This window comes from Microtus oregoni, unplaced genomic scaffold (genome assembly GCF_018167655.1).
Source record: "Microtus oregoni isolate MIOR12 unplaced genomic scaffold, Mior012 000018F_ref0000195, whole genome shotgun sequence".
NCBI classification, from domain to species: Eukaryota; Metazoa; Chordata; class Mammalia; order Rodentia; family Cricetidae; genus Microtus; species Microtus oregoni.
The window spans coordinates 39,666,985-39,686,905 of record NW_024543077.1 but is presented as its reverse complement, the minus strand read 5'-3'; the positions used below and the strand labels follow the sequence as shown (position 1 = coordinate 39,686,905).

Genomic DNA, 19,921 nt, shown 5'->3' with positions numbered 1-19,921 from the left:
TGAGCCACTTCTCTAGCTTCTAAGGTTTTATATATACCCAGCCTAAATTTTCTCCTTAAAGATTTGTACATTACGGTAGGGCGTATTTCTTACTAGCTGACACTTTATAGCATGTACGATACTGGCTGTCTTAGGGTTACTGTTGCTGTGATGAGACACCGTGACAAAGCAGCTTGCGGAGGAAAGGGTTTGTTTGGCTCACACATCCACTTCACTGTTCATCACTGAAGACGTCAGGACAGGAACTCAAGCAGGACAGGGATCTGGAGGCAGGAGCTGATGCAGAGGCATAGAGCAGTGCTATTCATTGGCTTACTTCATGCAGCTTACTTAGCCTGCGTATAAAACCCAGGACCACCCACAGTGGGCCAGGCCCTCCCACATCAATCACTAACCTAAAAAATGCCCTACAATGGAGAGGTGGCTCAGAGGTTAAGAGCACTAGCTGCTCTTCCGAAGGTCCTGAGTTCAATTCTCAGCAACTACATGGTGGCTCGCAGTCATCTGTAATGAGATCTGGCGCCCTCTTCTGGCCTGTAGGCAGAACGCTGTATACATAATAAATAAACAAATCTTTAAAAGAAAATGCTCTATGAGGACCAAAGGACCCAGGTTCAGTTCCCAGCACCCACGTGGCAGCTCACAGCTGTCTGTAACTCTAGTTCCAGAGGGACTCTACTGCTTTCTTCTGGCCTCTGCTGGCACTGCACACAGACAAGGACAAAATGCTTATACTCTTAAAAAAGAAAAATAATAAATCTAAGACCACAGTATAGGAAAGAAATTCATTAAAAGATGCTGTAAGAGGATTTTCAGATTTGATTAGCTATTTTCTTAATTTGTTGTTATGGATTTTAAACATAAATGCTTCATATACATTTAATTATATTTAAAGTTAGAAAATGTACGTTAGGGCTGGAGAGATGGCTCAGAGGTTAAGAGCATTGCCTGCTCTTCCAAGGGTCCTGAGTTCAATTCCCAGCAACCACATGGTGGCTCACAACCATCTGTGATGGGGTCTAGTGCCCTCTTCTGGTCTGCTAGCATACACACAAACAGAATATTGTATACATAATAAATAAATAAATATTTAAAAAAAAGAAAAAAAAGAAAATGTACGTTAAAACTTTTCTTATTTATTTAAGAGTTGATAGTAATCGTTGTTAGAAGGGGAGAAATGTGTTGGTGCTGAGATGCCTGCTCCTGTTTCACCCCCTCAATTCTTTTTGTTTGATTTGTTTTTTTTGAAATGGTCGCATGATGTACCCCAGACTGACTTTTTTAGACTGGGCATCTTCCTGTCTCAGCCTCAAGTACACTTAGTCTCCTCTATTAGGTTTCCTTCTTTCTCTTTTTGAGATTGTTTGAGAAGAATTACGGTCAGGGTCTTGAAGAAATGTATGTATACCCATGTTCATTTCAACATCATTCACAATACCTAAAACTTGGAAGCGGTCCAAGACCCATTAACAGATGAATTGACTAGCAGAACATAAAATGCCCTATGCGTACCCTGAAATATTGTCTAGCCTTAACAAGGAAGGACAGTCTGAAGTGTTCTTGAACAGGTATGGAGTTTGGAGATGTTATACTTGGAGACATTAGCTAGTCACAGAATCCTGACACTACCTGTAGGAGGCGCTGAGAGTGCTCAAGACCAAGACTACAATAGGATGACTGGGGCAGAGACAACAGAGGAGTGTCACTCAGCGATCCTACAACCGTAGGGATGCATGTTAACAGCCCCAGACTGTACACTCAGATACGGTGGGAAATTTTATACATGTATCACCCTACAGTACGAATGGAAGGGAAACACAAAGAGGAAAATGTCAGCTAGCTTACGTAATTTTACCTTAGGAAAGCTTGTTTTGAATTGGGTCTGTTAACTAGGTAAGGATGGGAATTTTTGGAGGTTAAGATGCAATCAAATCTACAGATTTTTCATCTTTTTGTTGCCCAAATATTTGTTCCATTTGTTGTCCTGTTACCTCAAGGAACTTCGATGTTTTTGAGAAAAGAAAATGTCCCTTGTTTTCAACAATTGCCTCTAGGGAATGACTTTTGTTTGGTGTCAAGCAGTGATAGAGCTTTGTGGGTGGGATCTTCCAGGAAATTACTTTTCTCTGGGAGTGAAGCCTTGAAGGCACACTTTAACCAGCCCGTCCTCCAGCTGCTGTCCCTACGGTTTTCACTGATTGCTCTCAGAGCTGTTGTGGAGCGTGGGGATAGGACAGATTAAAACTCTACAAAGCTCTCTGTTCTTTGTTTGTTTTTGTTTTTGTTTTTGTTTTTCGAGACAGGGTTTCTCTGTGGCTTTGGAGCCTGTCCTGGAACTAGCTCTGCAGACCAGGCTGGCCTCGAACTCACAGAGATCTGCCTACCTCTGCCTCCCGAGTGTGGGATTAAAGCTCTGTGTTCTTAACCCTGGCCCCGTGTGTGGGGATATGGATTTGGTATGTGTGTGCACAGAATGTATGATTTGTGAGACTGCTGGTCCTCACCTTCCACATTGTTCAAAGCAGGGTCTCTTGTTCAGTTTCTACTTCAGGCCCTTGAGCTTCCTAGGATTTTCCTGTCCCTACTGCCCGTCTTTCTGTAGGAGTGTTGAAATTATAAGCACACTGCTGTCTGCTCTGCTTGAGTGTGGAGGTCCTGACTCTGAACTCTGGTCCTTGGGCTTGCGTGGCAAGTGCCCGATTCATTCAGCCATCTCCACAGCGGCTTCTCTTGAGTACACACTTCCCGGTTTGCTTTATACTTCTGATTAACCCCCAGAGTTTGTGGAGAGCTTTAGTCCGCTTCATTGCTTGATGGCGGGCAGGTTTTCTTTTTTTTTTTAAATATTTATTTATTTACTTATTATGTATACAATATTCTGTATTGTATACATAATATTCTGTCTGTCTGTATGCCTGCAGGCCAGAAGAGGGCACCAGACCTCATTCCAGATGGTTGTGAGCCACCATGTGGTTGCCGGGAATTGAACTCAGGACCTTTGGAAGAGCAGGCAATGCTCTTAACCTCTGAGCCATCTCTCCAGCCCCCGGCGGGCAGGTTTTCTGAAGTCGGTCATCACTCTGCTGTCTTTACTGCCGTCACCTGTGATGCAGTTGTTGGCAGAGCTCCCTGGGTTCCCGTGTTAGAACGAGGAGTTGGGCAGCTAGTGTGTGTTGTAATAGAAGACAGCAGGCCAGTACTAAGGAAGGCGGTGCCCTTTGTGCGCCATCTGCATAGCACCCATAGGCTTGTTTGGTTCGTGCTTTGCCGTTTCCCTGCAGTCTTGGCTGGGGAGCTTTTCCAGCTCCCTCTCTTTCAGCCGGTTTCTTGATGTGCCAACCTCAGCCTTTGTGTAAGGTTCCCGACTCGCGCTGTTTCTTGCCTCAGTGCCCCTCAGACTCGGCAGCAAGTGCCCTAACCCAGAGAATCATCTTGCTGATCCCTGGAATTTACTTTTGTGAAGAGCGTGGGGTTAAGGGTCACGGTACATTGTTTTCCATAGAGATCCCCTAGTCACCTAACATCTTTTTAAGACTCTTCTTTTCCAATTGCATTGCAGTTAACAAGGCTGTTTGTAGACTCCGTTTTCTGTTGGTTATGTATTTAGTTTGGGAGTGGGGCTGGGTGGCATGGTGAGGCTGGGTGGAGTCCACGTTTCTGTAAGGATTTTAGATTTCTCTTGAGGTGAATCTCCAGCGATTTAAATAACCTACCCAACATCTTAAAGGTAATTAATGGAATACTTGATGCTAAAATTTGAGACTTTTTGTCTCCAAAATATTTTTTTCTTGGATATGATAAAGGTATACGCGTATGGTAGCTATTGTAGGATGTTTTAGGGTCAGCTGAGCTACAGTGAGCTGGTAAACATGCTTACTGCACAGGTGTCAAGGACCTGAGCTCGATGTAAAAAGCCTGTTATGTGTGTGAGATCAGTGCTGCCTGTGTGTGATCTCCGTGCTGATGGGGAACTATGTATCTCATGCTGGTCTGTTGGCAGGCAGGCCTCTGGAGAGTTCCATACTCAGTGCTGTGTGGAGAGGGGAAGGTGGGAGCAATCAAGGCATAGACTCGGTGTCTTCCCCACGGTCATGTGCGGGGCACGAAGCCTCACGCATATGTACACGTGCACCATCAGCTCAGCAGACACACAAACACAAACTGTTTTGTGAGTGTGTCTTTTAAAACATTTGTGAAATGTTCTTGAAAATATTCTCTTACTATTTTAATTTTTTTTATAGAGTTGGAAAATATTTAACTCTCAACAAATGAATTCCACGCTTGAACTCAGCCGCATTCCTGTGTCACCTCCTCCTTTAGAAAACTGACCTGAGACAGGTAAAATTATGACCTTGACTTCTAAAAATTAAGAATAAATTTCCCGTATGATTAAACATGTTAGGAATTTTTGGTAATCTTTGGTGAGTAGCATTATTTATTATACAATTTTACCTGAAATGATCACACCTTAACTACCTTTAAATTCAATTTTTGAATTATTTTAGCAATTGCACTTAACAAATGTATTGTCTGAATTTTACTTCTATTTAGTTAATTTATTGGGCACAGTTGTGCTATCAGGGTACATCTGGATCACTATTGTCTGAAGCGACTTTTGTAACCATGGCTGTGTTCTTTTTCTGTTCTGTATGATATGGGGAAATAACGACATGCAGCTTCTGAGTAGTCAGCCTGTAGCTAGAGCAAATAATCTGCCTTTCCAGTGTTTATTAATGATGTGCAAAATACATAAAATCAAAGCCAGTGTTGTTTTGTTTGCCTGTAATTCCACTTGGGAGGATTCAGAGGTCAAAGGTCATTTTTAGCTAGACAGAGAGGGGACTGGAAGAGAAGAGAGAACCCAAAAAAATACTCATTCCCAAATCTGTTTTGCTTTAATCTAAGATCCTGCACACACCTCAACAATTCCACAGTTTTCATGGAAAACTCATGCCAAGTCAGGTCAGGAAGAGAACGGGGAATGAATCTACCTGGGAAGACGGTTGGAATTCAGGAATGCTGGCAGGGATGTGTAAGTGAGAGCCTCATTGACAGTGCTCAGAGTAGGGAGAAGGAAGAAGACGACTCGGAAAGCCTCGTATTGACAGTGCTCAGAGTAGGGAGAAGGAAGAAGACGACTCGGAAAGCCTCGTATTGACAGTGCTCAGAGTAGGGAGAAGGAAGAAGACGACTCGGAAAGCCTCGTATTGACAGTGCTCAGAGTAGGGAGAAGGAAGAAGAAGACTCGGAAAGACAGTGCTTGTGCTGCATGGAGTCTGAGCCAGACCCAGCATCCCGATAAAAAGCCAGCTTTACGAAGACTCCAGCGTGACTGCAGGCAAGGGGGCTCAGTGCCACCAACCTTACACCCCTGCCAGCTGTGAGTCAGCACAGACACAGGCTTGCCGTCCCAGAACCTAGCAGTCACATGCTGCAGACTCAGGAGTGGGTGCTGTGGGGAGCAGACACGTAGGTTTCGGAATTCAGCCTGGTTGAGGACCGGCACTCTGGCTGTGTGTGTATTCCTTTACTGTCTCCTCCCATGAGGACTAATGAGCTCGGCTGGGATGGTGTCCTGAGTTGCAGTTCTGTATCTGAATGAATCCACATCAGGAGGGCGGGATAACCAACATTAGGTTCTCTAGCACCACAGGAAGTACTGTTTTTTATTTATTTATTATGTATACAATATTCTGTCTGTATGCCCAAAGGCCAGAAGAGGGCACAAGACCTCATTACAGATGGTTGTGAGCCACCATGTGGTTGCTGGGAATTGAACTCAGGACCTTTGGAAGAGCAGGCAATGCTCTTAACCTCTGAGCCATCTCTCCAGCCCCAGGAAGTACTGTTTTTATGGCGTACACAACAGGTTGTCTTATGAAGTGAAGTCATCAGTAAAGACAGTGAACTGTCCAAGGTACATTTGTCAGATCACAGACCCTTAGAAATCAGGCCTCAGCCCCTTGCAGCTGGCAGGCCCCTGCTATGAAGTCTTGGGGAACAGAGGAGGAGATAAGTAAGCCCACCCTCCCCCTTGAAGCTACAAGGAAAATTCACCCAGTACCCAACCATTATAGCACATAGGTCTGTCAGACTAAACATGCTAAAACTTCTGATCATCCCTGAAAACCCTAGAAAGGTCAGGAAATCTCCATTGTTCAGGGCATATGTCTGAAGGCTGTCTTTCTCCTTCAGCTCCCCTACACATCCACACCCCACCCCATCCTACCTTGTTGTAGGAAGGCTGCTTGCTTGTTCCTGTCTGCTCAGCCCTGAAATAACCACACAGAACCTTTATTAATTAAATCACTGCTTGGCTTATTAGCTCTAGCTTCTTACTGGCTAGCCCTTACATCTTAATTTAACCCATTTCTATTAATCTGAGTATTGCCACGTGCCTGTGGTTTACCAGCAAGGTTCCGGCTTGTTCGTTCCCAACATCTCCTGACTCCTCCTCCTTTCTCCCACCTGCCTCTATTCTGTTCTATCACAGGCTGAAGACAGTTTCTGTACTCACCAATGCTAGTCACAGCATGCAGAGGGGAACCCCACATCGCCACCCCACATTTATCACCTCTCACTTTTCTACTACCCTGTCTTTCTTAATGAAGCTCTTTTCTATGTCTTTTAAAAATATATATTAATTCATTTCCTGGCAGGGCAAGGGGTGCACATTATGTACTTATGTGACAGTCATAACACAACCTTAGGGAGTTAGTTCTCTTCCTTCCACCATGCGGGTTTTGAAGATTGAACTCAGGTCTTCAGGCTCAGCAGCAAATGCTTTTACCCACTTTACCGTAAACCTCTCTGGCACTCCCCCGTGTTTGAAAGGAGGCCTCCCTCTCCTCCAAGACCCTGCCATTTGTCTCTGATGCTCCTCTCCTAATTACTCCTGACGTTAAGGTCATGAGATCTGTGGTCATGAGAATTCTCTCTGAATAAAGGTCATTCCGGAGGATAATTGGTCTCAGCTTCCTTCGTAAAATAACTAGATCTACGTTTTAAAGAAGATCCTTTTTAACTGTGTACTGCAGGTTCCTGAGGAGACCACAGGCGACAGATCCTCTAGAGCTAGGGTCAGAGGTGGTTATGAGCCACTTGACATGGGTGCTAGGAACCAAACTCAAGTCTTCTACCAGAGTGGGGTGTGCTCGTGTGACTTCTGAGCCATCTCTCCAGTCCCCTGAGCCCACATTTTATTGTAACATAGAATAGGTCTAATTTCTGTCTTTCCCAGAAAGTAGGAAAATAAATTTTGAATTAATTTAAATAGCCATTTTCAGCTTAGATCTACTATATCATATAGTACAGTTTTGAGTTTGGCCTTAGAGAATTTAATAACAACTGCCTTAATCTAAGATTTAGACATACACTTTGAAATATCTTCATATTTTTTTTTCCTGTTTTGTGGGGAGTTTGGGAGGGTTCAGTACAGGGTTTCTCTGTGTAGCCTGTCTATCTTGGAACTGTCTCTGTAGACCAGGCTGGCCTTCACCTCAGAGAGCTGCCTACCTCTCCCTCTTGAATGCTGGGATTAAAGGTGTGCATCACCATGCCTGGACCTAAAGCTGTGCGCCACCATGCCTGGCCCCCAATATTTTTTTAACCAAGCTTAAGAATTTGCAGTAACATTTATTACTGTCTCATGTTAAACTGGTAATTCTGTAGCCTTGTTTATTTATAATTTTGATTCCCTTGAATCTCTTGAGAGTTCTTATTTTCTTTTAATCCTTAGCATTTTATTCAACAATATTTCTAATAATAAATCAATAATTATTATGCACAAAATAAAAATGCTTCTTGAGTTGTCAAGAACTTAAATAATTGTAACAGCTAACATAAGGATATGTGCCAAACACTGTTCTAAGACCTTGTGTGCTATTTATTATGTTAAAAATAAAAAATCTCTTGACAGTTGAATATACTGGCAACATGCCTTTGATCCCAGCACTGGAGAAGTAAAAACAGGAGGATTTCTCATTCAAGGTCAACCTAGTCAACACAGAGTTTCAGGCCAACTAGGCTTCACAGTTGAGACCACGTCTCAAAAACAAGTAAAAACTAAAAAACCTTTTATCATAGATACCTTCATTGTCCTCAAACAAGGAGTTTGAGGTGACAGAGAAGTAACTCTTCCAAACATGTACGTTGTATAGGCCAGAACACGTCTCTTACCAGTCTGTGCTGGATCATGCTAGGCAAGCACTCTAGCAACAGAGCTGTGTCCTGAGCCCTAGTTCTTTTTTCCTGAAGCAGGGATTCGTAGTTTTGCTCTGAATGTACAATCCATAGCCCCATCCACAAAAATAAGTAAGAAAATAACTGTAAGAGCCTTGTTTTCTATCTCTTACATCAGAATTGTATATTTGTAGATTCCATTTATCAGTATTTCAGTTTTTATTCATTGTAAGAAATTCCAGGTTGTAACAAAGTAGATAGAATAATATAATGAACTTTGTGTATTGTTTACTAAACAAAATGGCTATCAACTTAAGGTCAGTCATATTTTTTTTTGTTTTGTTTTTTTGTTTTTTTGTTTTTTCGAGACAGGGTTTCTCTGTGGCTTTGGAGTCTGTCCTGGAACTAGCTCTATGTAGACCAGGCTGGCCTCGAACTCCCAGAGATCCGCCTGCTTCTGCCTCCCGAGTGCTGGGATTAAAGGCATGTGCCACCACCGCCCGGCCGGTCAGTCATATTTTAGTTATATTCAGTGCAAGGGGCTGGAGAGGTGACTCCGTGGTTAAGTGTGCACACCGCTCTTGCAGGAGGCCTGAGTTTGGTTCCTGGCTCCCACATCTGGTGCTCACAGCCACCTGTAATTCCAGCCCCAGGGATCTGACGCCCTCTCTTGACCCCCTAGGGTACATGTGCACACGTGAACATAGCCCATACAGAGACAAATCATGTGGATGTATGTTTAAATATTTGCATCTGATTTACTCTTCTGCTTTCCTCTGCCCCCTTTTTTTATATGTCTGTATCGAAACATGGTCTCGGTGAGGCTGGACTAGTTTGGTTTGGGTTGCTTTCATTAACACCATGACTAAAAGCAACCTGGGAAGGAAAGGTTTTATTTCATCTTAAACTTTATCATCATTGGGGGAAGCGAGGTAGGAATTCAAGGCAGGAGCTTGAAGCAGAAACCAACAGAGGAAGCGGCTTCCTAGCCTGCGTGAAGTGTCTCTCACAGCTAGCTACTTTTCTTACACATGCAGGGCCCACCTGAGTAGGGATGGTACCTACCTCCAACAGGGGCCTGAAATCTCCACCAATTAACAGTCAAGAAAATGTCCCACAGACAACAGCCCACAGACCATTTTGTCAGAAGCTTTTCTTCAGTTGAGGTTCCCTCCTGTGTGAATTGAGTTGACAACACAAACACGTAATACACAACATCCTTAGCACCCAGTGTCTTAAGTAGGGTTTTATTGCTAAGAAGACACACTATCACCATGGCAACTCTTTTTCTTTTTTCCTGTTCTTTATTTCAGCACTTGATGCAATGCTCCATCGTACACATATTCTAAGGTCCTTGTGGAATCTTAAATCAGAGATCTTGTATTTAGGGGAGTAGCAGCGAACAGTGTGGGGAAAATGTGGTTAAGGTTCTCTCTCTCTCTTCTCTCTCTCTTTCTTTCTCTCTCTCTCTCTCTCTCTCTCTCTCACACACACACACACACACACACACACACACACACACACACACGTCTACAAGTTGCTCTGGTTAATCTTTTGAGTGAGCTGGGCGGTGGTGGTGCATGCCTTTAACCCCAGCACTCGAGGCAGAGGCAGGCGGTTCTCTGTGAGTTCGAGACAGAGCTAGTTCCAGGACAGGAAACCAAAAAAAATAAAAAATCTTTTGAGTGGCATGAGGTGTGGCAAACACAGAAGCGCTTCTCTGCGCTCTCACAGACAGCTCCACGTCCTTGGGGTCTGTTCTTAGTGTCCTATTTTTCCTTACTTCTTCCTTTTGAGTGAAGAAAGCTTTGGGGTTTTGCTTCGTTTTCATTTGAAAGTTCAACGTGTCTCATTTTTATCAAGTTAAATGTGTTAGACTACCCTCAATGGCAAGCACTTAAGAGTTGAGCATATGCTTGTTTCCAAGCTTTTAAAAAATGTAAACTTTAATTAGAATTATAATTTACAGACTATTATTCAATTTGATTTTGCTAATAAGGCATTTTTTGTCTTAGAAAATTTAAGAATCTGATTTATTTTGCATAATGCATATATTGTTATCAGTTTTCCAGTTTGTTTGTTTGTTTTTCGAGACAAGGTTTCTCTGTAGCTTTGGAGCCTGTCCTAGAACTAGCTCTTGTAGACCAGGCTGGCCTCGAACTCACAGAGATCCGCCTGCCTCTGCCTCCCAAGTACTGGGATTAAAGGCGTGCGCCACAACCACTTGGCTGCTTTTTCTTTTCTTTTTAAGATGTATGTATGTATGTGTGTGTGTATTTAGTGTGTGGTACTCTGCGTGTTTGCCTGCAGGCCAGAAGAGGGCACCAGATCTCATTACAGATGGTTGTAAGCTTCTATGTGGGTGCTGGGAATTGAACTCAGGACCTCTGGAAGAGCAGCCAGTGCTCTCAGCCTCTGAGCCATCTCTTCAGCCCCAACCCTTGCTCTTTCTAGACTTGATATTTATATTTTGTTACTAGGTTGGTTCTGTTGTGTGTAACTTGCTCTGTATGTTTGTCTTCCATGGTGTTATTGGATTTCACTTGGCCACTGCAGTTTTCAGTTTGTTTTGTTGATACAGCGTCTTGCCCTGTAGCTCAGGCTTGTTCAGAACCTGAGCTGACCTCCACTTTGCAGTCCTCCTGCCTCGGTCTCTCATTACTGAGATTGTAGATATATCTGATTTAAGAACACCTCCTTTGCCACGTTGGAGTGTGGAGAGTGAAGGCGGGAAGACAATGGGTTCTGGTCCTATCATTTAAAAGTAGGATTTATTTTTGAAAAAATTTAATTGCACTTCAAACCGAGTAGAAGCCTCTCTCTGAAATACAGCTGAGTGTCTTGGTTAGTGAGATGGATATATTACAGACCTTTGGTAATCTCTGTAGGTAATACTGTCTTACATTTCAGATAACAGAAGACTAGAGAAAGATGCTGGGGTCCGAGCGAGCTGTGGTGGAAGAGTGGCTGTCAGAGTTCAAGGTAGCGTGTCCAGCGGTACCATGTCTAAGGGTACCATGTCCAGGGGTACCATGTCTAAGGGTACCATGTCCAGGGGTACCATGTCTAAGGGTACCGTGTCCAGGGGTACCATGTCCAGGGGTACCGTGTCCAGGGGTACCATGTCTAAGGGTACCATGTCCAGGGTACTGTGTCCAGCGGTACCATGTCTAAGGGTACCATGTCCAGGGGTACCATGTCTAAGGGTACCATGTCCAGGGGTACCGTGTCCAGGGGTACCATGTCTAAGGGTACCATGTCCAGGGGTACCATGTCTAAGGGTACCATGTCCAGCGGTACCGTGTCTAAGGGTACCATGTCCAGGGGTACCGTGTCCAGGGGTACCATGTCTAAGGGTACCATGTCTAAGGGTACCATGTCTAAGGGTACCATGTCCAGGGGTACCATGTCCAGGGGTACCGTGTCCAGGGGTACCATGTCCAGGGGTACCGTGTCCAGGGGTACCATGTCTAAGGGTACCATGTCTAAGGGTAACATGTCCAGGGGTACCATGTCCAGGGGTACCATGTCCAGGGGTACCGTGTCCAGGGGTACCATGTCCAGGGGTACCGTGTCCAGGGGTACCATGTCTAAGGGTACCATGTCTAAGGGTAACATGTCCAGGGGTACCATGTCCAGGGGTACCGTGTCCAGGGGTATCATGTCTAAGGGTAACATGTCCAGGGGTACCGTGTCCAGGGGTACCGTGTCTAAGGATACCATGTCCAGGGGTACCATGTCCAGGGGTACCATGTCTAAGGGTACCATGTCCAGGGGTACCATGTCTAAGGGTACCATGTCCAGGGGTACCGTGTCCAGGGGTACCATGTTTAAGGGTACCATGTCCAGGGGTACCATGTCTAAGGGTACCATGTCTAAGGGTACCATGTCCCGGAGGTAGCATGTCCCAGGGGTCCCGTGTCCAGGGTACCGTGTCCAGGGTACTGTGTCCTGGGGGTACTGTGTCCAGGGTACCGTGTCTAAGGGTACCATGTCCAGGGGTACTGTGTCCAGGGTATTGTGTCCTGGGGGTACTGTGTCCAGGATACTGTGTCTAAGGGTACCGTGTTCGGGGGTACCATGTCCCAGGGGTACCGTGTCCAGGGTACCGTGTCCAGTGGTACCGTGTCCAGGGTTAATGGCACTGATCCGCCCATCGGGGTCCTGCAATGTGCTTCTAAGTAGAAGTTGCAGAGTGTGGAATTGTGCTTCTTTATTGGTGCTCTTTTCGAGTATAACTAATATGAATAAGGTCAAAAGAATTACATAGAAATAAAAATAGTTGTGATTAAAATATGTCCAGTAGATGACTGAAGTCTTCAAGTTTTAATGATAATATTTGTTTTCTGCTTTGATTTCCAATGACTTAAAGTCAAGTAGTTTTGGTAGAAAACTATGTAATGTAGACTTATGAAGTGTGTTTTGTAAAAGTATGAGTACAAGTAAGGCATGTATCCTGCTCTCTTTTAGGCTCGATGACGGTACAGTGAAGATATGGGACTTGTAATCATTTTGTGGCTAAACAGTTATTTGTATGTTAATTACTTGATATTAATTATATTACTTTAAATTTTCTTATTTGTCTCTTCTTTTATCAAGTAGCACCCATGTAAAAGAAACGTGTTTCCTAAATGTGAAATCCATGTTGCTGTTCCTTGGTTTCATCTTAGGCACTACCTGACACTCAGATCACCAGTTATGCAGCGACTCTACACCGGAAGAAGCCCCTTGTCCCTGCGCTCTATAAAGTCATTCAGGACTCGAACAATGAGGTAGGAGGCCTTTGAAACAGTAAACTCCAAATAGTAAGGTGAAGCTTTGTCCAGTTTCTCTCTCCCCGTGGGTCTAGAAAGCCGCTCTTCGCTCTCCCTCTGGTAGTTGCTTTGGCTTTCCCCGCCCCATCTTCTTACATTTGAAGATGCCTTGGTCTCTTTTCCTGGTTGGTTCTCAGCTGCAGTCACCCTCATCTCCATGATTGTGTATTTAATGTATAGTTTTTTGTGTGTGTTCTGGAGTGTTCCTTCTCTGGAAAACAAATCTTAATGGTATACGGATTCAGCCTTCTTTATTTTAATATCATTTACTTTTAATTTCTTAATACTGTAGAGATATTTACAAGCATTCTGATCAGCTGTGAACCGATAACACAAAATTATGCTGTTTATTAAGCTCTCCTGGAAGTTACCAGAGGAAGTGCTTTTGGGGACCTAAATTGTGAAGATCAGTAACTTAGAATAACAGTTCACTGTGACTCACTCTGTGGTAGACAGTAGAAAGTGCAGCAGCCGAGTCTGTCTGTTAGCTTAGACCAGATGCACACAGTGACAGGTAATTTATCCACTGGATTCATGTATGCTTTAACATGAAAATGAAAGGAGCACACAGGAAAGTAGCTTCTTATCTTCCCAGATACAGCCTCCCAGAGTGCCTCTGCTGTGCACTGCAGCGAGCTGAAGAAGTCCCGGCAGGTAACCGTCTCTAACCGGCAGCCTAACTGAGAGTGCATCCCTATTTTGTCTTCTCACTAAAAGCTTGCTTACTGACCTCCTCCTTCCCGTCTCCTGTGTTTGGACTGGCTCTCAGACTTGCATCTGCTGCTTTTTCTCCTGCAATGTATTACTGAACTGTTAAAACTTCAGAGGCGGGCTGTGTGTGTGTCGGTGCGTTGGTCGGATACACACTCGGGCACACACATCTTTAGTCAGGAGTGTTTGAAATTTTCTAAATAATGATGTGTACGCCCTGCCCCTCATCTTGCACTGCCTAACATTTAAGCTTTGCTTATTAAAAATTATTTGTTTTATGCATTTCTCTTTAGATTGTAAGCTCTTCATGGGCAGCGGTCGTATAAACTGTTTATCATGTATGTAATGAATAAGTAGTAAATGTGTGCTTGGGATGTGGTTCAGGGGTTAAGTGTAAATAAAAGTAAATATTGATCAGAAAACAATTAAATGCAAAATGATTCTAGTACTAAATCTTTAGATTCAGTACTCAAAGATATGAAAAGTGTTCTCATTTTTAAAAAAACTTAAGACGTTTTTAAAATTTTTCAGACTATTGTATGTTATTGTGCTTTATAATAACACATGAGGCAAGGTCATGGGTCAAAATGGAAACCTCAGCTGGAGAAATCCAGGCTGGAGACTTGGCATTTGTTGTCATTATGAACCTGCAGGGGCAGGTCTGGGTTCCACCCTTATTATTGCCAAATCAGAAGGTTTTAATTCAGACGTCTGAAAACCCAGGGACCTCATAACTGTTGTGCACAGTAGTCATAGACAGGTGCGACTTAGGTCCTGATCTTATTGTATCCTGAAGCATCGTCAGATGTGCTACCGAGATGTTATTTCAGAAAATGGCCATGCTCTATTTAATAGGAACTGAACTTAGGACAGTCTTAAAAGCAATGCTGCTTTAAAGACATAAATAAAAGTCGTTGATATGAACTTTTAGAGTTTAATTTTGCATATTGTGACTACCTATGTTATAACTTAACTTTTATTTGTTTTGTTTTGTTTGTTTTTCAGGACAGGGTTTCTCTGTAGGTTTGGAGACTGTCCTGGAACTCACTCTGTAGACTAGGCTGGCCTCAAACTCATAGATCCATCTGCCTCTGTCCCTCCCGAGTGCTGGGATTACAGGTGTGCGCCACCAGCGCCCGGCCATTATAACTTAACCCTTAACCTGTACACCAACAGTACTGCTTTTTCTTTCTCAATTTAACAGGACCCCCACCCCCCAGTCACCCTGGTGGTTCTTTCATTTTGAGTCTTCCACTCTGTTAAGTCCCCTCTGTTCATTTTATATTTTCTTTTTTTTTTTTAGGGGGGGGGGGGGGCTAACGATCTTTTTTTCTTTTTTTTACTTGATATTTATTGAGCTGTACATTTTTATCTGTTCCCCCCTTCAACCCTCCCCCAAGGTCCCCATGATCCCAATTTACTCAGGATATCTTGACTTTTTCTACTTTCTACTTCCCATGTAGATTAGATCTATGTAAGTCTCTCTTAGTGTCCGCATTGTTGTCTAAGTTCTCTGGGATTGTGGTTTGTAGGCTGGTTTTCTTTGCTTTATGTTTTAAAACCACCTATGAGTGAGTACATGTGATGATTGTCTTTCTGTGTCTGGGTTATCTCACTCAAAATAATGTTTTCTAGTTCCATCCATTTTCCTGCGAAATTCAAGATGTCGTTATTTTTTTCTGCTGTGTATACTCCATTGTGTAAATGTACCACATTTTTTTTTAATCCATTCTTCGGTCTAGGGGCATTTAGGTTGTTTCCAGGTTCCGGCTATGACAAACAAAGCTGCTATGAACATAATTGAGCACAAGTCCTTGTGGCACAATTGACCATCCTTTGGGTATATACCCAAAAGTGGCATTACTGGGTCTTGAGGAAGGTTGTTTCCTAATTTTCTGATAAATCGCCACACTGACATCCAAAGGGGCTGTACCAGCTTGCACTCAACACCAGCAATGCAGAAGTGTTCCCCTTTCCCCACAACCTCTCCAGCATAAGTTGTCATCAGTGTTTTTGATCTTGGCCATTCTTTCAGGTGTAAGATGGAATCTCAGAGTTGTTTTGATTTGCATTTCTCTGATGACTAAGGATGTTGAACATTTCCTTATGTGTCTTTGAGCCATTTTAGATTCCTCTGTTGAGAGTTCTCTGTTTAGGTCTGAACACCATTTTTTTTTTGATTATGTGATCTTTTGGTGTCCAATTCCTTGAGTTCTCTGTATATTTTGGAGAGCAGACCTCTGTCTGATGTGGGGTTAGTGAAGATCTTTTCCCATTCTGTAGGCTGTCGTTTTGTCTTGTTGACCATGTTCTTTGCTTTACAGAAGCTTCTCAGTTTCAGGAGGTACCATATATTGTTTCTCTCAGTGTTTGTGCTACTGGGGTTATATTTAGGAAGTGGTCTCCTGTGTCAATGCATTCAAAGTGTCCTTCCCACTTTCTCTTCTATGAGGTTCAGTGTGGCTGGCTTTATATTGAGGTCTCTGATCCTTTTGGACTTGAGCTTTGTGCATGGTGATAGATATGGGTCTGTTTTCATTCTTCTACATGTTGATATCCAGTTATGCCAGCACCACTTGTTAAATATGCTTTCTTTTATCCATTTGATATTTTTTGCTTCTTTGTCAAAAATCAGGTGTTCAAAGATGTGTGGATTGAAATCTGGGTCTTCTATTTGGTTCCATTGGTCCTCCTGTCTGTTCTTATGCCAATACCAGGCTGTTTTCAGTACTGTAGCTCTGTAGTAAAGTTTGAAGTGATGCTTCCAGAAGTTCTTTTATTGTACAGGATTGTTTGGCTATCCTGCATGTTTGCTCTTCCATATGGAGTTGAGTACAGTTCTCTCGAGGTCTTTGAAGAATTTTGCTGGGATTTTGATGGGCGTTGAGTTGAATCTGTTCATTTTATATTTTCTTTGACACCATATTCTGCATAATCCCAACACTTGGGAGGCAGAGGCAGGTGGATCTCTGTAAGTTTGAGGCCAGCCTGGTCTACAGAGTGAGTTCCAGGACAGCCAGAGCTGCACAGAGAAACCCTGTCTTGAAGAACTTAAAAAAAAAGTTTAGTTTCTATCAGTCTTCAGTATGTAGTTAAAAGTCAGCCAGGTGTGTACAGTCTGTGGTTAGCAGGAGTGGAACCATTTTAAATTGGCAGTGGGTGGGATTGCTCATTTTATTTAGTTTTTACCATCTTGAGGTCTCTCAAGTCATTTCATGTAGTAATACAAGAATAATTAGCATTGAAAAACATATTTATATATGCACTTTTTTCCTTTCAGAATTGCGTGTGTGTTTGTGTGTGTGTGCCTGTGTTATCTCTGTGTGTGTGTTTGTGCTTGTGTGTGCGTGTGTGCACACCAGCAGTAGATTGTGAGCACTGGCCACTAGCACTCTCCCCCTGTCTCCTGAAGTCGGGCCTCTCACTGAATCTAGAATGCATGTATGTGCTTGTGTGTGTGTGCGTGTGTGTGTGTGTGAGCGAGCGAGCACTGGCATCTAGCCCTCTCCCCCTGTCTCCTGAGATAGGGCCTCTCAGTGAATCTAGAGCTTGCTGTCATAGCTGGGCTGTGTGGCCCGTAAGCCCTGGGGAGTCTGCTTACCTCCCTCCCCATGCCACGCTAGCTTCAGTTTTTTTTGTTTTTTTGGTTTTGTTTTGTATTTTCGAGGCAGGGTTTCTCCGTAGCTTTTGGTTCCTGTCCTGGAACTAGCTCTTGTAGACCAGGCTGGCCTCGAACTCACAGAGATCCGCCTGCCTCTGCCTCCCGAGTGCTGGGATTAAAGGCGTGTGCCACCACTGCCCGGCTAGCTTCAGTTTTTATATCGGCGCTGGGCATCTGAACTCCAGTCCTTGTGCTTGTGCAGCAGGACCTTTGCCCAATAAGTATAATTAGTGAGGTCTCAAATCTTTTCTTCTTCCCCGTAGGTATTTAAAATATGTTAGCTAGGATTTTAGATGCCCGTATCATTGTTTATAAAATCTAATCTAATGAGTGAGATATAACCTAAATCATGGCTTTACTTGAAATTTCAAGTTATTTTAATTAAGAAGAAATTTCTTAAAATGGAAGATGAGCCAGTGAGATGACTCTGGATAAAAGCACTTGCAGCCGAGGTGGATCCTGGAACTCATGTGACGGGAGGCGAGGACTAGACCCACAGGGTTGTTCTCCATAAGTGTGCCATGGCATGACAGTACCCCACTCATACATGCTTACATACATAAATGTAAAAAACAAAATATAGACTAGAAGGGCTTGGTAAGAACAGACAGTGAAGCTCACCAAATAAAAGTATTTGGCAAACAGACTACTTAGCTAATAAATTTAGTAGCCTAGTAAATCAAAAGTACAGTAATAGTATTTGGTACTAAAGTAATTAGTTCAAGGTTTGGCCGTTTAATATGTAGTCTATTAAAGCGATTTTGAATTAGCTCATACATGGAGGAATTAATTTTAAGAAGAATTTATTTTCTAAATACTATATAAAAGTACATTTTTAAGAAACATAGTTACAGCTCAAGCCATGGAAATAATGCTTCTCTGTTTCCCTTTAGCTCCTGGAGCCTGTCTGCCACCAGCTGTTTGAGCTCTATCGTAGCTCAGAAGTCCGGCTCAAGAGGTTCACACTGCAGTTCCTGCCCGAGCTGATGTGGGTTTATTTGCGACTTACAGTTAGCAGAGACAGACAGAGTAATGGCTGCATTGAAGCTCTTCTCCTAGGAATTTATAATTTGGTGAGTTGAAAGTGGTGTTTAGGATATTTGAAATATTGTCGAAATCCTCTGAAATATTTGAAGATTGTTTAGAGAAAAACAAATTGAAATGTCTGTTGAATAATTTTTGCATTGAATATAAACATTTGTTAGAAATGTTTTTTATAAATTTGATGAAGTTATAATTGATACTATTGTTAGATCAGATGATTTACTTCAAAGCATTTTTTGAACCAGTGTTTATGAATCCCTTTTTCATAAGGAACAAGTTGAATACTGAAGTGAGCTACCTGCTGTAGGGAAACTTCTCCACTTGAGAAGACGTAGCCGTAGATAATGCAGAGTGGGTATAGAAAAGAGTATGAGAAATTAAATATTACCAAAGTTACTACAGCTTTCCTTAGGAAATGGTATCTGAAAAGGAACACTTTTGATCACTTTCTACTGAGAGTAGGTGAGATTGTAGGAAGAAATAATTGTCTTAGTCAGGGTTTCTGTGGCTGTGCTGAAGAGGGCAGGGTCTGTTTCACCTGACAGTGTCTTGTGGTCCATCATCCAGGGCAGTCAGGGCAGGAAGCCGGAGGCTGGAACTGATGAAGCAGCCGTGGAGCATGCTGCTTACTGGTTTGCTCCTCAGGGCTTGCTCAGCCCACTTCCTTACAGTGTGAGGACCACTGCCCAGGGTGAATCACCCAGGAAGGGTGGGGCTGGCCTCCCACATCAGAATGAATAGAGCAGCAGTGAGCGTGGGTGAGCAGATGTCTCTGGTAGAGCGGTGTGACTGGATCTCGTCGTAGATCTGTTTTTAAATGGGACCTCAGAAAACTTAAAGGTGTCTTGTTTGTTTGTTAGTGAAAAGCTAACCCAGTTGTTTTTGAGACAGGGCCTGGCCTTGAATTTACTATGTAGACCAGGATGGTCTCAAACTCATAGGGATTCCCCTGCCTCAGTCAGGTGCTGGTGTTCAAAGGGTAGGACCACTATGCCCAAGCGATTGGGATTTTTTGTTGTTTTGTTTGAGATTTGTTTTGGTTTTGTTGTTTGAGACAGGATCTCAAGTATTCTAGTCTGGCTTCAAAGCTTTTGTATCTGAATCTGACCTGTTAGCTTCTGGTGAGCCTAAGCCCAGGCTACAGGTTTGCAGCACCGTGTCTGTCTGTCCTCTGACTTAGATTGTCCTCTACCATAGGGTCCAATGGGAGCATCTGTGTGGGTTCCATGCCGCCTGAGTGATCCTTAGAACAGACAGAAGGCAGTGGGATGAGGTGAAGCAGCAGCAGCTCCTCCTGCTGGTGTGGAGAGAAGGACTGACACCTGAGGACTAGAGGGAGGAAGAACATCTGTGTTCCTGTGCTTTTCCTTTGTAGACCAGCTTGCCTGGCTACAAGTGTTTTTTCTTAAAAAAAAAAAAAAAAGCCAGGTGGTGGTGGTCCTTTTATTCTAGCTCTTTGGAGGCAGAGGCAGACAGATCTCAGTAAGTTCAAGGCCAGCATGGTCTACAG

At 43.3% G+C, this 19,921-nt stretch overlaps 1 protein-coding gene across 3 annotated transcripts in view; it reads left to right on the top strand.

Annotated features, from left to right (window-relative positions):
* Positions 1-19,921, top strand: part of LOC121458869 (protein FAM126B-like) — a 56,841-nt gene that overhangs the window by 12,162 nt on the left and 24,758 nt on the right. For 2 of the 3 annotated variants that reach the window (XM_041668202.1, XM_041668200.1), the window contains exons 2-5: positions 4,242-4,338; positions 11,092-11,163; positions 12,852-12,953; positions 18,261-18,440. In XM_041668202.1, coding sequence (XP_041524136.1) covers positions 11,113-11,163; positions 12,852-12,953; positions 18,261-18,440 — 333 coding nt within the window. In that variant the 5' untranslated portion in view covers positions 4,242-4,338; positions 11,092-11,112. Of the gene's footprint in view, positions 1-4,241; positions 4,339-11,091; positions 11,164-12,851; positions 12,954-13,590; positions 13,650-18,260; positions 18,441-19,921 lie in introns of those variants that run through there. The other variant, XM_041668203.1, reaches the window with a different exon arrangement.